Source organism: Loxodonta africana, chromosome 16 (assembly GCF_030014295.1).
Source record: "Loxodonta africana isolate mLoxAfr1 chromosome 16, mLoxAfr1.hap2, whole genome shotgun sequence".
Classification (NCBI taxonomy): Eukaryota; Metazoa; Chordata; class Mammalia; order Proboscidea; family Elephantidae; genus Loxodonta; species Loxodonta africana.
In genome coordinates this window covers 72348391-72368961 of record NC_087357.1, presented here as the reverse complement: position 1 = coordinate 72368961, position 20571 = coordinate 72348391, and the positions used below count along the sequence as shown (strand labels likewise).

General features: G+C 44.3%; 2 protein-coding genes across 7 annotated transcripts in view; one reads left to right on the top strand and one right to left on the bottom strand.

Moving 5' to 3' along the window:
* The window catches only part of AP3M1 (adaptor related protein complex 3 subunit mu 1), a 29328-nt gene extending 16378 nt beyond the window's left edge, over positions 1-12950 (top strand). For 2 of the 4 annotated variants that reach the window (XM_064269745.1, XM_064269746.1), the window contains exons 5-9: positions 249-334; positions 1002-1135; positions 2024-2231; positions 4016-4160; positions 4641-12950. In XM_064269745.1, coding sequence (XP_064125815.1) covers positions 249-334; positions 1002-1135; positions 2024-2231; positions 4016-4160; positions 4641-4741 — 674 coding nt within the window. In that variant the 3' untranslated portion in view covers positions 4742-12950. The other 2 variants (XM_064269748.1, XM_064269747.1) reach the window with 2 other exon arrangements.
* The window catches only part of VCL (vinculin), a 120471-nt gene continuing 106666 nt past the window's right edge, over positions 6767-20571 (bottom strand). For 2 of the 3 annotated variants that reach the window (XM_064269742.1, XM_064269743.1), the window contains 4 exons: positions 19085-19270; positions 13938-14141; positions 13536-13640; positions 6767-10375 (listed from right to left, as the gene is read on the bottom strand). In XM_064269742.1, coding sequence (XP_064125812.1) covers positions 10229-10375; positions 13536-13640; positions 13938-14141; positions 19085-19270 — 642 coding nt within the window. In that variant the 3' untranslated portion in view covers positions 6767-10228. Of the gene's footprint in view, positions 10376-13535; positions 13641-13937; positions 14142-16129; positions 16334-19084; positions 19271-20571 lie in introns of all 3 variants that reach the window. The other variant, XM_064269744.1, reaches the window with a different exon arrangement.

The window sequence follows — 20571 nt, the reverse complement described above, 5'->3', positions numbered from 1 at the left end:
TCTGTGAAGGAGACAGGTGTGATATTCCTTGGGATTATTGTATTTTAACCAGAGTTAGGTACAGGCTGTGGCACTCAGTGAAGAAGCTGTCTAACTGGTGTAATGGATCCTCTGTCCACTGACCTGTTAATAGAGGTGCGAAGCTTTCAGTGAGTCTGACACCCAGGGGTATCTCCATTACTCCAGATACAGTGATAGCTCTGTTAAAAGACCCAGATTCTGTTGATGCTATCACCTCTTTCTTTCAGGATCTACAGTCTTTGCAGAAATTCAGGGAGTCATCGATGCTTGTATTAAGCTGTCTGGAATGCCTGATCTTTCCCTTTCTTTCATGGTAAGTTTTACTCTTCTGTTATGTAATCTCTTGCATGCCTACTACATATGAAGTACTAAATGAAGAGATAAACGCTGAGGCAAGTTTGCATCTCAGATTGCAAAAGATTATCTCAGAAATATTCCTAGTACAGCTGTCCAAGACACTAGCTTACATGATAAGCACGACCTTTATGGAAAGGCTGTAGAAAGCTCTTTGCCTAAGTGTGCTATAAAGTGGCTTAAATTGGCTGACTTAATTCCATAAATCTGCAGTGTCGTTTTTACCGAATAACTACTTGTTTTGCTGGTATGAAAGGGCATTAGTCTTTCACGTCATTTTTAGAACTTGGCATGACACACTGCTAAGAATAATCAAGAAAACTGAGTTCTGGTGCCATCTCTGCCACTAATTTGTCTTGACCTTAAGCTCTTTGAACTTAAGGTTTTTCATCTATGAAATAGAAATACTACTACTTGCCTTTTTTACCTCATAGAGTTACTGAAATTCAAATAAAATAATACATGTAAAATGATTACAAACTAAAAGGTTATGTTGACATGGTCATAATAACAAACTCTTATATGACTGGTTTATCTTTAGGGAACATATTAATTTTTCATAATATCTGAGTGGAGTTGCCATATTCATTATACTCTGTGAATATGACTGACTGTTTCTCTGGCAGAACCCAAGGCTTCTGGATGATGTCAGCTTCCACCCTTGCATCCGGTTCAAGCGTTGGGAATCTGAAAGAGTTTTGTCATTTATTCCTCCAGATGGAAATTTCCGACTCATATCGTATCGTGTCAGCTCACAAAAGTATGTTGATGCAGCAGCCAGAATCTGCCATCCTTTATCCGTGTACGGGGTAGAGGTCTCCTTTTCCTATTTCATTCTGATGGTTGGGTACTTGAGTTCCTCTTTGCTCCCGTTAGCCATGGCTCGCCAGGAGACCAAAGGAAAATTGGTGAAAGTACATGTCTAAAATAATCCGTGCCCCTTGAATGTAAGAGTATAGAGTAGTTGTAAATGGGACCGTATTAAAATCCATAGCTGAGAGAAGCATTTTGGACCATGCATAACCTAGGCAAAACCATAAAGCTGTACCATAATTACACCATGTCTGTATACTTCATGGCTGACAATGGGAGACAGACCTACCTGCAGCTCCCCAGGACACTCCCCATCTAACCAGCTTCAAGTCACTCTTCTGTGCCTTGAGATTTAAATGGATGATTTAGTGGTATGTGTAGCTGGTTTGTTCCCTTGAAAATAGCAGATGTATTTGGATAACATCAGGACAGGACGAAAAAAGCAGAAGAATTATTTCTTGACACTCACCATGTAGGAACTGCCTTATTTCTAGAATTTTTAATTACCTTTCTATGAGGTCTTAATTCATTTCTTTACATTAGGACTGTTTGACCCGATTGTGTATACTATAATTAAGCTTCAGATTCCTCTCTTGACTTGTATGCTTGTTGCTCAGAAATCATACAGCTCCCAGCACAGTGATACTGCTGTGTTGTACTCAGCTTCTCCTTGTGCACATGCTGAATCTGTACTTCCAGACGTGTAGGGCCCTATACTTGGGGTTAGAGACCGGGTGGGTACTCTGGACTTAGGTGTTCAGGCCACCTCTGAAACGGCTCCATACCATTAATTGTGTATGTGTGTGCTTTTGTGTCTTTCTCTCTCTCTTTTTAGTCTAGTAGCAATTCCAGTGTACGTGAAACATTGCATCAGCTTTAAGGAGAACAGTGCTTGTGGCCGATTCGATATTACAATTGGACCAAAGCAGAATATGGGAAAAACTATTGAAGGAATCACAGTGACAGTTCACATGCCAAAAGTCGTGCTGAACATGAATCTGACACCAACACAAGGCAGCTATACATTTGATCCAGTCACCAAGGTACAGCCACTGCAGACCAAGAGTGAGCGAGTGTTTCCACAGTCTGTATTTCGTGATGTGGGGGGTGGAGAGGACAGGGTAGTGTCTTCTTTAAATCTAACCAAAACCAAACCAAACCCACTGCCATAGAGTGGAATCCAACTCCTAACAACCCGACAGGACAGAGTAGAACTGCCCCATAGGGTTCCCAAAGCTGTAAATCTTTACAAAGCCGACTGCCACAACTTTGTCTCACAGAGTGGCTGGTGGGTTCCAGCTGCCAACCTTGCAGTTAGCAGCCGAACTCTTTAACCACTGCACCATCAGGGCTTCTTCTTTTACTCTAAAATTCCTATTATAACCTGGAGAAATTACTGTGCCACTGGCTGTGGAAGGAGTCCTGCATCTGCCGCTGAGTAGATGAACGGACAAGGCTGCCTCCGCGAGACTGGTTCTGCCCGCCTTCAGAGCGAGCCTTTCCTTAACCGTTGATCATCTACAGGCTCGTTCCACTACTTGATGAGAAAGGAAATGTAAAAGCTTTTTAAAAAGAGAAAAGCATTATGTGGATATAAGAAGCTATCACTGTAATCAATTAATCGTTAATATTTCTGTGGAAGTTGATCATGAAGACCTTTCCTTTCTTAACATAAAAGCATAATCTCATACTCTTCCACAGGGTGTTTTTCTAGGAAAGCCGCTTCCCGAGCCTGTGTAAGTGTGCCTCTAGCGGGTTTTCAGGGAAGCTGCAGAAGACGGTTCTCTTTCAGCTTCCTGCTTAGGTAAAAAATGTGATTCTTCCCAAAAGCAGAGTCATTGAGCTGCCTGATAAATGAAAGGACCTATCTTTTAGCAAAACCGTAGAATGTTAAAGATCATCTAACCAAGTCTTAAGGTGGTGAAAAACCTACCCAGAGACCACACAGGGCTGATAAGTGAAAGGGAAGCTCCAGGTCCCTAGCCCTTCACCCAACTGTAACCATGATAGCTTCAACTTCATCTGTTATTAAGTTTCCACACTTAATATTTCATTTGAACAAAGGGTTCCCTGGCTTAAAGGGTGAAAAACACTGATTTAATAAGCCATTCTTCTAATTCTACAGAAAAATTAATTGAGGCCCAGGGAGAAGTAGTGAAGGTAGTAAAATGGAAAAAAGTCATTTGAAGTCAGGTAGCCTTAGGTTCAAATACCAGATCAAATCCCTTGCCTCTAACTAGTGGTATGACCTTGAGCAAGTCATTTGATCTCCATGAGCCTTAGCTTCTCATTTGTGCAAAGAAGACAAATCTGCTTCACAGGTTTCTGAGATAATATATGAATGGTGCCCAGCACCGTGCTGTATCCTGAGATAACGTGAACGGTGCCCAGCACCGTGCTGTACCCTGAGATAACGTGTGAACGGTGCCCAGCACCGTGCTGTACTGAGATAACGTGTGAATGGTGCCCAACACCGTGCTGATCCTGAGATAACGTATGAACGGTGCCCAATGCCGTGCTGTATCCTGAGATGATGTGTGAATGGTGCCCAGCACCATGCTGTATCCTGAGATGATGTGTGAGCGGTGCCTAGCACCGTGCTGTATCTGAACGAAGATGCTCAGTAAATGTTGATTCTTCTTCACCCTCCTTCTCCCTTCAGGGTCCCAGAGCTAATGAGTGGCAAAACTCAGTGTAGACCCCGATCTCTCGTTTCTAAGATACTGTGCTTCATTTCGGAGAGAAATTTATGATATCATCACCTTGTCTTTGAACATTTGTCTTTGATAAGTCATTCAGATTGTTTTTTGCTTTTTTATTTTTGAAGGTGCTAACATGGGATGTGGGGAAAATCACTCCACAAAAGCTCCCAAGTCTTAAAGGACTGGTGAATTTACAGTCTGGGGCACCCAAGCCAGAAGAGAATCCAAGCCTCAACATACAGTTCAAGATCCAGCAGCTTGCTATTTCAGGTTAGGATGTATCATCAGGTTGACCGTGTTTAAGAGTCATTGAATTTTGCTCCCCTCAGTTATTAGAAGTTTAAAAAGGGCAACTAACATTCCCTCTTTAGAAAGAACAACAGTTCTGGTTTGCCTTTCATATTGTGCTATGGTGCTCACCTCTCAGGTACCAATGATTTCACGCAGCTTCCTTCACTCCCACTCTCACTGAAGCACCAAAGAGGGATTCATTCATACTCAGAGAAAAGTAGAATTAGCCTTTAAAGACTTTTGCCTACCCACTTGGGAGTCTTAACTGAAACCATACTCCAACAGCGCTATAAGATGTGAGTGGTAGAAGGAACATTCCCTCCTAGTGGTGAAAGGGACACTGGTAAATGTCAAGAGATTTACTATGTCGTGCTCACTGCTAAACAAATACTGTATTCCTTGGTGTGACCAGGAAGATAATAATTTATTCCTTTCCTTACCTATTCTTTTTTGACACAGGCTTAAAAGTAAACCGCTTGGACATGTATGGGGAAAAATATAAGCCATTTAAAGGAGTCAAATATGTCACAAAAGCTGGAAAGTTCCAAGTGAGGACATGAGAAGAGGCCAAAATTCTTCAAGATCTGTTTGTTTTCCAAGCGTCATTACAGTGTATTACTATTGGGTACCAAGTGGGTGGGAATACATAGTCTAGTTAAAGCATTTGTGTCAAGCCACACACCCCTAACAAAGTCGCTTAGTAATCAGTGTAGGGTTCTTAAGGAGCTTTAAGCTAAGGAAACTTTTCTAATGACTTAGCTTATTTTGTACCTTTTCATTAAGGAGGATTTGGAGGTGATTTTCTCCATAGGGGTTATTAGCTAGATGCTGCACATTGGAACAGTAAAGGCAGAAGGCTACAGTGATAACCTCTCTCCAAAAACAAGTGAACTGGTCTCAGCCAGCAGGCGCTGTCTTAACCTGTGTTGTGTTGTGTCAGGTGCAGCCAAGTGTCATACCTTCTGATCTTGCCCATCCTAAATCAGCATCTGTCCCAACAGAGGAAGATTCCCCCCCGCCCCGCCCCGCCCAGCCACGCACCCTAAGAAGTTTACAGAAAACTGCCTCTTTCAAGTGTTTGCCTTATTCAGCTTTTCACTTGTGCCATTAAGCAAGCACTGTAGCAAAAGCCACTTCCACATGGCCCTGGCAGGAGCACAGCTGCACCATGCTCCACTCTCACTGTACTCGGTAGTGTATTTTTTATAAATAAGATTTTTATGTAAAACTCAGATTTTGATTTACAGGGACCTTGCTGCAGTAAATACCATCTCAGTTTTGTGCCACTGCTTCAGTTGTTAGATAGCACAGTAAAATCATTTGGATTAAAGCGCGAGTGCTTTACTAAGGTAATAAAAGGGAACACTACCACCAGTTTCAGGAAGTTACTGCAAGCACAAGCATTCGAGCTCTTAAGCAAATTAAAGCAGTAAAAGAGACTTCAGCTGAAACTTTGCCATCTTCATGTTTTACAAAGCTTATCCACCACCACTTAAACCAGTTAGCCTAAATGCCTCACGCCCTAGCTTAGCAAACGTAGAGAAATGTGCCAGCTTCATTGTCCTCAGTCTTTTTTTTTTTTTTTTAATCTTTTATCTTTTTGGTTATTGTTTTTAAGGGCTCGAATTTGCCTGCATCCCTTGTCTTTAGGGGGGACTCCTTTCTTACATTATGTGGTTCTCACACAGAGAATGTCAGTAGATTACTACTCAGATTCTCTCCTCAAGCTGTTGTTGTAATTGTCACTGTTGCTGTCGTTCTGTCCTGATAAAGTACATGGAAGTGTGTTATACTGAGGCAGAAACAGAAAATCCTCAGCGACACTGATGACACTGTTGTGATCATTGTGGTTCACTAGTCAGTCTACAGTTGACGTATCATGTCACTCAACCTCAGTGGTTTGGAAGTCCCTACACAGTTATTTTGCCTCTTTAGACACACAGAACTGGAGAAGGGCTGAAAGATAAGTGTTTATTCTTCATGTTTCCTTCTTATTCTTACTTATGCTGTTAGGTTTCTTCTCCGTGTGGCTCCATTCTTTTCGTCCTCTGCCTATGACTCTCTTTCCCTTTTCATGCTAAGGAAGGCCCTTCCTACACTCGCCCATCTCCCCTGTCAAGGGCGGGTGGTTGGTGCTGGTGCAGGAAATCCCACAGTACAGCAGCATTCTTACCTTTACCTGCCTACGCACCCAACTTGTCTTTCACCTGATACAAATGGCCGGTTTTTGCAACTTCTAAATTTCTAGGGTAACCAAAATCACAATGTTGCCAAGACATGTTTCCTTTGCCTAAGGTTGTTTACCCAGTTCAGCTGCTTCCTTTCCAGTGTCTTCCTCTTTAGAGTTCTTACTTCAGAAGAGCAACCAGAAGGTCTGCTTTTCTTTCTATAGACTTTCTAATCTCAACCATCCAACCTGGACTGTTCAGTTTTCCTCTCGTGCTCTTTTCTCTTATAAAAGTAGATTGTGTGCCAAGAATCCGTTGTCTCTAGAAGTTTCTGTCCCGAGTTGACTTTTTCCTTTTACAATTAAATTATTGTATTTATTTAATTTGATAGAATCCAGTAAATCCTTTCTCTAGCTCTGGCTATAATGTCAATAAAAAAGATGAAAGCAACTAGGTGATTTTTTTTTTTTTTTGCTTGACTGTTGATTGAGCAGCCTCACATGGATGGCTCAGTGCCAGAGCAGGCTGAACATGATCAGATTTTATTCCTTATCAAGGTGTGAGGATAGCTGCCAGCACTTCCAAGTGCTCCTGTCCTAAGCACAGTATGGTGATACCATGCACGCTGTTTCTACGCCTCACTCTCCTGGCCACAGACTTCGAGCAGTAAATGATCAAAGCTACTTACCCACCCAGCCACCACCACCACCTACCAATAACAAAGGTCCATGTATACTTAGTAGCATTGGAATATTTTTTCAGGGACAGAGTTCAGGCTAATCACAGAATAACCCCCATCTAGATTCTTTTTTTTTTTTTTTTAATCGATATTATCCCTCTTTTTAAATTCTTAAGGGAGTGGAGTATATCCCAAGAGCAAATGAAGTGGATCCTCATTTTTTCCGTTAGGGAGTTGCCATCATTTTATTCAAAGGGCATCCACCTGATGGGTTTATTCCTGAAGTGGTGCTACAGAACCCTTGGAAGATGCAGCTCTTGCTATCGTTCAAGTCAGCTGGTTTGAGAAAACAGCAAAACCTTAACGTAGCAGGAAGGCATCACCAGTTGAGCATGCGGCAGGTGGCAAAAATGAGGTTATGGATGCTGTTTTCAGAGATTACCTTGCTACTTCAGTAGCCCGGGCCTTTCCCCTTCAGTTGCCTCTCTGTCAGCAACTTTCCTGATAAGTTAAAACAGTGATGAATGCAGTTGGCAGCGCTGGATATTGCCCCTTCATGAGATCTGCCCCTTTCAGACTTAGAAAATCAAGTGAAAAACAGTGATTCCCCCAGCTCCATTCCCAAGAGTTCCTACTGTGTTAGTCATTGGTTCCTCAAGCAAGAAGGGGACTATGTCCCAAAAAGCTAGCTCTGCCTCACGGTTCTGCCCTGGTGGCCCCTGACAACCCTGCTTTTCTGTTCTGGGCTTTGGAATATTAAAAAATGGACCTGTGGTACTCCTGCATGTTTAACAGCTTCTTAGGGGACAGTGATCATCTCACCAAGAGCTAGAATCTTCTAAGATGAAAACAGTATCTCGACCACAGTGGTGGGGTTCCACATCATCTGGCTGCTTTCTTCCTATTGCCTTTGTCACTTCCCCTCCTGGTATATGTGGTCCCCAGAGGTATTCTTTACCACACAGGTCCTTGTTAAGCAAAGACACCACTGCTGGCTTCTGGTTCTTCTAAGACAACATTTTGATGAAATAAAAGCTTTTAGATTCCAGATCCCGAGGATTAGTTTCCTTGGCTACCCTTCAGAATAGGGGGAAACCTGATCTACAGGCTCTGGCGAAAACAACACACCCATCATTTATACAAATGCACTTTATTGTTTTAAACAGAACAAAAGAGGCAGAAAATACTTGCATATAACAAATCCTAGCTTATAAATGTAATTTCTTAAGGGGTGACATCTCTAGTCGTCATTCAGGGATTTAATTTCCTTTTTTTCTTTGCTTCACTGTATCTTGAGCACTGATATTGCGAAAAAGCACACCCGGCATAAAGTGTAAACCAGTGACTCGAAACACTGGAAGAACTTGGAGAGCAAACATCATTTCTCTTATTTTCTCTGTGTCATCTTTAGAAAAACAAAAGGTGATCTTTGGCATAGATTCATACTTTAAAGGCATTAATATTGCATTTATATCAGGTAAGCAACTATACAGATATACTGAGGACCTTGAAAATAATGTTCATCCATTAAAAGGAAATAGAAGTCTTAAGTGTGTAAGACCACTTAGGACAAGTTTTACACATTCAGTGTTGGGGTCTAACACATTGAGGGTGGGAGGGAAGGCTGTTCAGGCAAGGTTCTTATTCACTCATCTGGTTCTGCCTTTGGGAAGAAATACATCCTTTCTCGTGCTGGGGAATGCTTAGACAGCAGTGATAAGTGCAAAAAGAAAAAAAACACCTTCTCTCTCACTTTGCCTAACAGGAAACTTGCGGTGAAAATTAAACATTATGCCCTTTACTCTCTCCAACAATGACACGTGTGGTGGGGCTTGGTTGTAGTTAGCTGAAGGGGAGCAGGGATTCAGAGGAGTGTTTCCCACTGATTCATCATGTAAACCCCTGGCAGCGCCAGAATTGCAGCCTGCAGCTACTCTCCGTTACGTAGGACATTTCAGACTTTGCATTAAACACTCTTGAGGGACAAGCACCAATTCTTAGGACTGAATTTCAGGATGAAAAGGTAGGTGTTTGTTCATTTGTAATTGTTGTTACAGATGAACAAATACCTACATAGCTTTAAAATCTTGTTTAGGAAGGTTGTGGGGGAGACTATAAAAGCCAGGAGAGAAGACATGATTTGGTTAAAAATCAATGCAGCACTTCAGCTCAGAACAGTAAGAGCTTAAGAATGAGTGATAAGGCCTCAGCACAGACCTCTGCAGGCAGTGACAGCGTGGAGTGCCTGGGAGTGGCCCCACTGGGAGGATGGGCAGGGCCACGCCCCAGCTACCCTGCCCCTTCAGTGGCAGAGAGCACCAGGACACGCAGTGCGTTCCCACGATGGCCACCTTGGCAGGCCAAGGCAGGAAGTGGGGCAGGAGATGTCCCTGGCACAAAGAGCACCGGGACACACAGTGTTTTCCTGTAGTGGCTACCTTGCAGGCCAAGGCAGGAAGTGGGGCAGAAGTGTCCCTAGCACAGACGTTGCTCTGGGGCATGTTGAAGAGAGAATCATGTGATTCTCTGGTTTCTTCCAGATAGAATGAAATTTGGTTTTGTACTGTGGGAAACCAGGGTTAAATTGGGAAGGGCGAAAAATGAATACAGGCCCCATATACTGGGACCCCCCCAGAGGCCACCTTCCCCTGCAGTAGTGAAGCTCACTTCTAAAAATGACCCAAGTAGCACAGCCCAGGGAAGGCAGGCAGGGTCAGCAGCAACATGGGAAGCCCAGAACAATTTTTGGAGGCACGGTGACTTAACTAACTTGCCTGGGCCCTGGGTCTTAGGAGCCTATAGAGGAGAATGGAGGCAGGAAGTAAGAAGCAGAGAGGGTTTCTCTCAGGGAACTGTCCCCAAAGGGACAAGGACAGAGAAGGGTGCCTGGCTAGTGCTGACTTGGATTCTGAGCTTATGTGAAGTCCGTGGGCTAGAGACCCAGTCTGCCTACTGGGACACAGTGTGCACAAATATAACTGTGTTTGAGAATACAGGCTTTATGTGGAGACAGTTTCAAAATGTCCTCCATGACAAAAGAGTAAATGTTTTCTAATGTGAAGAGGCCCCCATTCCTTTCTGATGTGACAGGCCAGGATGTGGCTTTCAACCCCCCAGCAACGCTGGGTGGTTCCTGGGACTCAGATAATTTTCCTTCTGTTTTGTAGGGGTTTCTGTGCCAGCCAGGTTTGGCCCAGGATCTACTGATACCAGGGAGTCTTTCTAACCCAGCGTAGTGTAAATCCAGCATCTGTTCGAATTTTGATCGAAGCTGCTTCTGCTTCTCGGACGGTCTCCTTCACAGACTGCATGAGGTTCTGGGCATTGTGAACCAGCATCTCTGTGGCCTGTAAGGAGAGAAGAGCTTTCCATTACTCTCAGTGCCCGTTGCAGCCCACCCCTGAGACAGGCTTAAGCCAGAGGTGGCTGCAGTGAACCCCACCTGCACCTCGCATCCCCTGTACTTCCTTGCATCAATGGTGATTTGTTTGGATCACCAGAACGAACCCAAAACTGGGTCCCTCACTGATTGTGTACTGTGCCCTCAGATGGCCTATGGCGTGTACTCTTTCCCAGTTCTTCAAACACCCTGCCTCAGCACCTCTGCTCTTACTGTTCCCTTTACCTGGAATGCCCTTCCTCCAGGTATCCCATGACTCATTGCTCACCTCCTTCAGATCTTTGCTCAGGTGTCACCTTGGTGAGGCCCTCCCTGTTCACCAACCGACTCCCCAGTCCCCAGCCTTCCTAATCCTCTGGTTCTTTCTTCCATTATCACTCTAACTGATCTACAATATATTTTCTTTTTGTTTGTTTGCTTGTTTTATCTGTCTCCACATAAAATTTAAGTTCCATGAGGGCAAAGATTTTTGTCAGTTTTGCTCACTGCTCTACTCCCAATGTTTAGGCAGTACCTGGCACATAGGAAGTACTTCATAAATATTTAATGAATAAAACAATCAAGTGAACAAACAAATACCTTATAAATCCATAAAAATCTAAATTTCACACAAACTCACAGGACTAGGACACCATAAAAATGGAACTTGGCAATTTATTAGCTGACTAATTATTAACTACTTTTGAGTCACATACCTTTTGAAAATTTGATAAAGGCTGTGGACTCTCCAGAAAAAATGCTCACATGCACAAAATGCGTGCGCGCACTTTCAGAGGGTTCATGGATTCTGACAGGCTAGAATTCCTGGTCAGCTGTCTCTCTGCTTAGATGACAAAGAGGTTGAGGCCCAGAGAGGTTCAGAGACTTGCAGCAACTGTTTTTTCCATTCTATCACATTGCCACTTGGAGCTTTTTTATTGGAACATTTATTAGAACATAGTAGATACACTTTTGTTGGCTGATAGATTAAATGATACACTTTTGTTGGCTGAGTCTCTATCCTTCCTTCCCCATTGTTTCCATTTTCCTCTCTGGACAAAAGAGATCACATGACAGGGATGCAGCCTAGTGCCCAAGCCCTGCCTAGAAATACATTGAAATCAGGGGTGAAGGTCGCGTTCCCCCAGTTTGGAAGAAGAGAGGGTTAGGTTTCAAGCTGTTGGATTAGAACTTGGTGGTGAAAGCAAGAACAATGGTACCAGGAAGAGTAGCCTCACTGGTCCCTCTGAAGTGCCCCCAGCCTCTGTTTCCTGGCCTAGCGGTCAGTCAGAGAACTATTTCTGAATTACCCAAGGGAAGGACTGTGTCTTTTTTTTTTTTTTTTTAATTCCCATAATACCTAATACAGTGCCTTATACATACCCCATGTATGATGGGCCCTGTCTGGCAGTCCAACCAAAGATGTACTATTTATTATAAGAAACTGGGAGTCTCTAGCTCACTGCAGGGCATACCAAAGGGGAGATAAAGAGAGGAAGGGGTGCTCAAATGAAGGTTTTCTCCAAGACCTAGGCCACATTTCCAAGAGTGAGGGAAGACAAACTGCAAGAAGCGGTTGCCAGTTACGAGAGTAGGGAGGGAGGGAGAGGGGTTTTCACTAATTAGATAGTGGATAAGAACTGTTTTAGCTAAGGGAAAGACAACACACAATACAGGAGAGGCAGCACAACTGGATTAAACCAAAAGCAAAGAAACTTGCTAAATAAACTGAACACTTTGAAGGCCGGCATAGCAGGGGCAGAGGTTTGGGGACCATGGTTTCAGGGGACATCTAAGTCAATTGGCATAAAAAATCTATTAAAACATTCTGCATCCCACTTTGGAGAGTGGCATCTGGGGTCTTAAACGCTACCAAGCAGCCATCTAAGATGTGTCAATTGGTCTCAACCCAGCTGGAGTAAAGGAGAATGAAGAACACCAAAGACACAAGGTAATTATGAGCCCAAGAGAAAGAAAGGGTCACGTAAACCAGAGACTACATCAGCCTGAGACCCAAAGAACTAGATGGTGCCCAGCTATAACTGATGACTGCCCTAACAGGGAACACAATGAGAACCCCTGAGGGAACAGGACAGCAGTGGGATGCAGACATCAAATTCTCATAAAAAAAACCAGACTTAATGAATGGTCTGAGACTAGAAGGACCCTAGAGGTCATGGTCCCCAGATCTTCTGTTAGCCCAAGACAGGAACCATTCCCAAAGCCAACTCTTCAGACGGGGATTGGACTGGACTATGGGATAGAAAATGACACTGGTGAAGAGTGAGCTTCTTGGATCAAGTAGGCACATGAGACTATGTGGGCAGCTCCCGTCTGAAGAGATGAGAGGATAGAGGGGGTCAGAAGCTGGCCAAATGGACGCGAAAATAGAGAATGGAGGGAAGGAGTGTGCTGTCTCATTAGGGGGAGAGCAACTAGGAGTATACAGCAAGGTGTATATAAATATTTGTATGAGAGACTGACTTGATTTGTAAACTTTCACTTAAAGCACAATAAAAAATAAAAAAAAAAAACAGTTGCCAGGTACATTCCGAAGGCAGCACTTCAGAGAACCCTCCCATCATCCTTAATTCAATCTCTGTCAGAGAAACCTAACTGAATATAAGAGAAGCATCTCTGAGTTGTCATTTCAGCCTCAGCACAGGCCTGACCACCTCATGCCCCTGAAAGGCCTACACTGCCCATCCTCCCTGAGCACTGCTCACCCAGAGAGCTGGGAAGCAAAAACCTCTCCAGCCAACAAGATACAGGAGTGTGGGTGAACAGGCACAGGAGGCCTCAAGATAGCCAAACCTATTCCAGGGAGGAAAAGAACTGACTAGAGCCCTAACTTGGCCACTGATACAGAGTGTTACTTGGACACAGCCTCTCTAGGCCTCAATTTCCCATCTGTAAAATGATAAAAGTTGCACAAGAGTTAAGGGTTTACTTGCAATTCCAAATTCCTGATGCATTTCTCCAACATAGATACCCTCCTGAGACAGTCTACGAGTCTGTCCCTCAAACTGAATCATCGATTCATTTGTAAAAGTTCCCTAAAGCTGAACTAAATTGCTGTAAAATGGCACAGAAGCTGCTGGCAAGAAACCAGAAGCAGCAGCACGTACCTGCTCAGACTCCTCATCACTGATGTTGGTCCGGCCCAGCATGGTGGCCTTCACTGTGGACAGGATTTTGAGCTGGGTGCTTATAGTTGGGATTCGCTCACACACCTGAGAAGAAGGTTTCATTTAGTATGTTTCCATGCTTGTCTTGCCCGCAAGTTCAACAAATTAGCAGCAGGATTCCACTTGCTTTCTCTCCAGGGTCAAGGACAGTCCCTTTGTCCAGAAGCAGAAGCATTCAAATTCCTTCATTTGATTAGGAAATAAACTTTCTTAAATCTGTCCCAAATATACAGGTATATTTCCCTGTCTGCTATTTCTTTCTCTTCTGCAGTACCTCTTCCCTACTTTTCCACGTTTCCCTCTCCTGTACCCCCCGCCCATACAGCCTCCTTTCTCCAGTACCTGTAAGAGGTTGGTTCTAATCCGCTTATCTGTGCACTGCTTGGCGACCTCCTTGGCTAACCGAGTCACCTCATCTGAGGCCTTGGCGATGTCCTTGGCACACTGAATGAGTGCCCGCTTGGTACCACTGCCCCCTCTTACCAGCCGAGACATTTCAGCCATCAGCAGAGCCATGCGCTTGGCTGCTGCAATGATGTCATTGCCCTAGAGAGAAGAAAAGATACAGAGTGATGCCCGGCCCACCTTCTGGTCAATTAGGGAAAGAAGCAGGAGCAGAGAAGAGAGAAGGGAGCCTGCTGCACTAGCAGCTCTTCTGGAAGAGTGGGAAGAGGATAAAAGGACCGTTCTTGAGTCAGATGGAAAGCACTGGAGAGACAGGCAGAGAAGAGTAAGCCAGGGTGCTCTCCCCAGCACTCAGTGAGAGAAAGGGAGAAATACCACCCTACTGAAAAAAGGAAAACTTGGATAATTAGTCTGAAAGTACGTTCCAGGCACAGCACTGAACAAGCACTTCAGCATTTCCAAGTTAATCACATCAGTGAAATGGGCAGCAGGGCCAAGGAGTTGGTTAAACAGGCATTTTCGATGATTCTTTAGGGGAAAGCAGTAGAGCTGGCATGAGGGGAAAAATACAGAGGAGCCTCTCCAGATGCTGAAATCATCCCTTCATCCTTACCCTCACTGCAAACAGCTGAACGAGAATTTAAAACTCCAAGTAACTATTCTCAGCCTGGGTGAGCAGGGAGAAAGGATATCGTTTTCTGATCTAGACCGCTCCAGTCCTCCTGCTGCTGCCTCTTTGTCCTGTCAGCCTGAAGGAACAGGCTATCTTAAACTCTTAACATTTAAAAATGCCAAGGATGAATTCTTCAGCCCCCTCAGCTAAGTGAAGCCTGCAATTAAAAGAATTGGCTAAAAGGATATCTTAGGAGGCCATCAGGAAAATCAAAATCAAGAGTTAGGCCCCACACCAACTATTGGCAGATTATCATGGATTTGACATTTTGGCTCATTAAAACCCTCACAGGACATACTAAAGAAATGTATAAGTAATTTCTGCCCTCACAATGCTGAGGCTGATAACCAAAAACATCAGCAACTGCAGAGTGGTAAGGCAGTGTTCAAAAACTACCTAAAAAGCCGGGCCCTACTCACCTTTCCCCTCATGCTTGCTCTGTCTTTAAAATGCAGTGAGACATACACAAAACATGCCACTGCAGGACCTCTGTGGGAAGCTCCACAAGCACCATTAAGTAACTGCTGATGCTGGAAGGTGTGTCACATGTCAGGCAGTAACTGAGGCCGGAATGAACACAGATATGGGAAGAAGTTATAAGGTAAGGGGATGTGCTGGAGAAGGCCCTCTGGGCCCACCTCTTCCAGTGCAGACCTAAGGTGATGCCAGGATTTCATGACCTTGGTTAGAAGACAGTCTACTGCTAAGGTTAGTTATTGCTCATCACTCTTCAAACCCTTTCTTCTCACAACATGCCACCTTCAAAGGAAAAAGAAGTTAACCCCACCCCCATCCCCAAAATTAGTTTTGGTTCTGTCCCCAAGGCCAAAGCTCTGTTGCTGCTGCCCTGCAGCCTTGAGCGCTTAGTTCCCGACTCCCACCGCCTACCACTGAGACACCTGGACAAGCAGTCAGTGAAGGCCCCTTCCCTGTGGGCTCCCATCCAGGCCAGCATCTGTCACACAGCCAAGTGCAGGGCAGCAAGCAGTCCTCCCCAGAGACCCTGCTATATAAAGCTGCTCCTCACCCAGATCAATTCTGCCTCTGAGCCATCAGTGAGAAGTCAGCAGGGGGCAGGCAAAACTCAAGGGTCTGGCCAAGTGACCTCTTGAAGGGTCTATAATGGTTCCTGACCTGGAAGTCACTGAGAGGCTCATCCAGGGCTTCCCAAGTGGTTTCAGGTTCCAACAGTGGCCACAAGGTTGGTAAGAAAAGGAATCCTTTCAAAAAGCGACTCCATCTCTCCCCGGGCCCAAACATAAATGCAATTCCATTAATCTGGCATTAGCAGACCTATCAAACTTGTGAAGCCAGTCTTAACAAGGTGTAGACAGACAGATGCCCGCCCTGCTCAGACTCACAGGACCCGCACAGATCATGAGTGATGCAATGTGTCAAGGCTGCACATGGCCGGATGCATTTGGAGCAGCCCCCAGCTGGGGGTGCTAATCAGTACCTTACTAGACCACTTGGTAGCTTCCCGATGCAGTGACTGAGCCGCGGCCAGAATGGGCTGGTTGACCGGCTGACTGGATGGCATTAACAGCAGCTCAGGTTCGTAATCGTCTTCCATGTCAGGGGGGACAGGGAACCCAACAGCATCAGCCGTATCTGCCTCAGCTACAACACCTATACCCACCTCAGCGGCTGGGCTACCCGGCTTTGTCGATGGCGGGAAGGATGAGAAACAGGGTTAGTGTTAGTACGAGCAGTAGGACTCAGGACACTGAGCTCCCGCTGGTTTAGTAACCAAAGCTTGCCTGTGATGGGAAAGAAAACGGCATACTCTCCAGAAGCCAGATGAACCAAGCTCCACAGAAGGTGGAACAGTTAGCTTCTGAGCCTAAGCCACCCTGTGGTGAATGAATGCAAGAAATTCAGTCCAATGGCAAAGGGTTTCCAAAGAAATATTTATACTAAGAGGGCAAGTGGCATTCATTTTTCACATACTAACAAAGTTAAACTTGCCAAGAGTAATTCTCATGTCAGAACATTTTTGTGGAGCCAACCAACTAAACAATAGTAGCTGAGTACCTTTAAAAGGGATCCAGAGAGGAAAAAAAAAGTACAGCCACACAAGTTGCTTTGAACAGAACAAAGTGAACACCCATATGGATATTGTTTACACAGGGGCAGAGTAAGCAACACTGGTCAGCTCTGCAGTTATCAATCGCAATTATTATTACCTTCAAGAGTTAAAAATCCCAGAATTAAAAAACAATACATAGGTGGTGACAAATACAAACCAGAAGAGAAGCAGGAAAACAAACACAATGATGGGTGAAGACGACTTACCAAGTACTCTACAGTCACCCAGCTGAAACAACCTCAAGAAGACACTTTGTCCAGCCTCCCATCTCAAAGAAAAACCACCCTTGAGGCCAGCTCTCTCTCCCTTCGAAGTCTCCAGAGACAAAGCTTCCATCATCTCTTATTGCACCGGTTGCTAGCACCAAAGCTTCTCCTTGGGTATAACCTAAATCTACTCTGTTGCAAAATACGGTTCTCATCCACCCCACACTCAACTTACCTAGTTCACAGATAAGACAACACATGGACCTTGCAACTGAACAGGCTGAGGATGTCCCAAAATGAGCTCAGAGGTATCCTCACAGGAGCCCAAAATCAGTGCCAATACAGAATAGGAACCATGAGGGGAAGAGAATGAATTTAATACCAAACATAGGGGTTCTGGAAGGCCAGAGGAGGAGGCAGGGATCAAATACCGAAAACAGGCTAGAATGGAAAGAAAATACAAGGAACTGCCTCAGTGAAGCCAAAGCACTTATGTGAAGAATGGTGAGCAGTGAACACAGGTACTTTATAACAAACATCTCTGACTAAGAGGGAGTAGGAGTTTGTATAGAATTTGATTTGAGGTTGTTATCACTTCTAAAAATCTCATCCTGCATAGGAAGCCTGTCTCCAGAGGGAAACAATGAAGCTGGAGGATTCAGGACCAACAAGGCATTCAGTTACCATCAAAAACCCTTCCTCCAAACTCTGTCTCAACCAAGACTCATCCACACTCCTTAGAAGAGAGGCCAGCTCACTGCTGCTGAGGTTCAGAGTCCCAAAGCATACAAGGACAGACTGACAGATATACAAACACCACACACACACACACACACACAGTTCGAATAGCTCCTGACCACACAAAACTCAAAGTCAGCAATCCCCTGATGCTCCAAAACCTCTAGAGGTTGTCAGACCTAAGGACTTTTGGCCACCAATGGCAGAACACGGTCAATGTATAGGCCAACACCACCTATCCCCTTTAAAGCCTTTTAAGTTTAACTTGAAAATTTATATATAATGCAATTCAAATTTCTTTTAAAAATCTTTGCATAAAACTAATGTTCTTTGTCACCTTCCCCTATTACCTATGCCCACTAGGACTCTACCACATGGTCCCAGGGGTATGCATGCCCTAGTTGGAGAGATGCCATTATAAATAATTCCACAGGTCAAGTCCAACACCAGCAACGTCTCCATTCCTTCTTAGAACCCAGGCTCACTAACAAGTCAGAAAAACAGAGTTAAAAATCAAGGTCAGTTCCCAGCCTGAAAAAACCCAAGATCAGCTGCATGTGCTGGGGGTCCCTGGGGAACTACATTCAATACAAGAGCTTGGGAAGACTGAGGGTATGAAAAGAATAAAGGCAAATAGGTGGTGGGAACAAAGACAGGGTCATATGAGAAACAGTTTAGAACTGAATTAGAATTACATTTCACTGTAAGTTAGCAATAATATTTAGCTCTTCTCTAGAAAAGCGATCACTCACTTTTCACCATTTAGGGAATATTAGGCAAAAGTTATTCACAAGGCCTGACTGCTGCAGCATCCAAATTTTTACCAAGCACATTACTATTTACACTTTCAAATTTGCTGAGTTGGATTTAGCCTAAAGCCATCTTGAGTTGAAAGGTAAGATGATTCTGAGAAAGGAAAAAGCATACGGCTTCTAAGACACTAACATGCCTGCCTTTGTGAAAAAATAGAAGGGAAATGCAAACATTTCATGTAACTGTAGCAGAGCTCCAGGAAGACAGTTCCATGTTTAGTGCTCTGATAATTAGCAATGGAGCATATAAAAACATTCAGCAAGCTCAAGAACGCTAATCATTTTCTAAAAGACCCCATGTCCAGGGTCAGGACAGCAGAAATGATAATGGACAAACAGAAAAGGACCCATTTTACAAACCACAGACATCCTATCTCTTACCTCTGTGTTAGAAGGAGAAACCATCAAGCAATAGAAACCATTTCACTAAAACACAGGTAACACACGAACCAAAGCAGAGAGAGGGGTGACTTTCCAAATAGACCCTTCTTCCTGGGCTATGTGCCTGGTTCTTAATCCCTCCTGAGAAGACATCCTTTCTCAACGAGAAAAGCCTCACTCCTTACCTTGCTGGACCATTTGCGAGCTTCATCATGGAGCTGCCTGGCAGCCATCATCATTGGCTGGTTAATCGCCTCCCCAGCCTTCTGTTCAGGGAACTCTTCATCCTTCTCCTCCGGTGGTGGGGGCCTGGGCGGAGGGACCTCACCCTCAGGCAGAGGTGGTTTGGGAGGAGCAAGCTCATCTGTTAGCTAAGAAAGAAAATCACCAAATTGCCATGAAGCCTTAGGAACTATCCCCTCCAAAATGCTTTCCTTTCCTCTAAAAAGCATCCCCAGAAAAGCCACCACAATCACTCTATATGAGACTTCCCACACTGAGCCACAAGGACCGATAGAAGCCTATTTTCTTCCTTTTTCCCACATAAAAAGCTAGCAGCTACCATTTTGGTCATATCCCAGGAATGCATGCTCAGCACTACTGGACCAAGGATGCTTAAAGATCCCCACAGAAGACCCAAGTCATGGTGTGATTTTGCTGGAAGGAAACTGTGTAGGCAGGTGGCTTCACCCTTGAGCCCCGGCTTCCTTGTCTATCCTTCCTTGTAACGGGTAGCTAGAACTAATGATCTCTAAGCTCTTCATTCCAATGTCGTGACTCTCTTGATCACATAAACTTTCCCAGGAATACCTGCTCTCCCAGCCTTAACCACCGCCCAGAGCCCAGCTGGAAAGAAAGCACATATTGGAGGCTGGGGAAGCACATTCCTTGACTAGGGGCACAGTGACCCAATTCTCCCCTCAATCAGCTTAGAAATGTACATCTTTTACTCACATTAAATATGGAAAAGCAAATCAAACTAGTGCCTTAGTGGGGCTATTCCAAAACTCAAGGAATTTCCACTACCTTTTTTTTTTTAGTTGGAGTAGATGTCTAAAAACAATCACTATTTCTGTATCTAGGTTTTGTATCTGCAATCTATGGCTCACCTAGCCTCGTCCTAAACCATTTGACTATGGGAAGAATATATTCATGGTACTCTGGAGGCATCAATAGGTTTTAAATCACAGGTAAGGTAAAAAACAAAGTTTTTTTAAAAATAAAACAAGTATTATTACTTTTGTTACTTTAAAAAAGATGTCAAGTAAAGGAAAGAAGAACCTACACAAGATTCTAACCACCTCAGTTTTACTGTTGTCAACTGGCGAGACACAAAAACTCCTCACCATGATTGTGCAGAATATTTTACGAATCCTCACTAACTTGCCCCACTAATTCATCACTCACCAAGTCCACACTTACCGACGCCAGCTCCTCAGCTCCAGCCACTCCCCATCACAGCAGGCCAACACCATAGACAACCACCTACCCTGCGCACCCCATGTGTAAGCACGGGTTATGAATCCACTAGATACAGGAATGATAACCAAGCTCTGTCTCTGAGTAAAGCTTCAAGTAAAAACTAAACAAAGCTACCCAGTGACTGGGGCTCCAGAGCAGCCTACCCCTCTCTTGCTATAGTGCCAACACCTTGCAGCTCAATTCTCCCCAA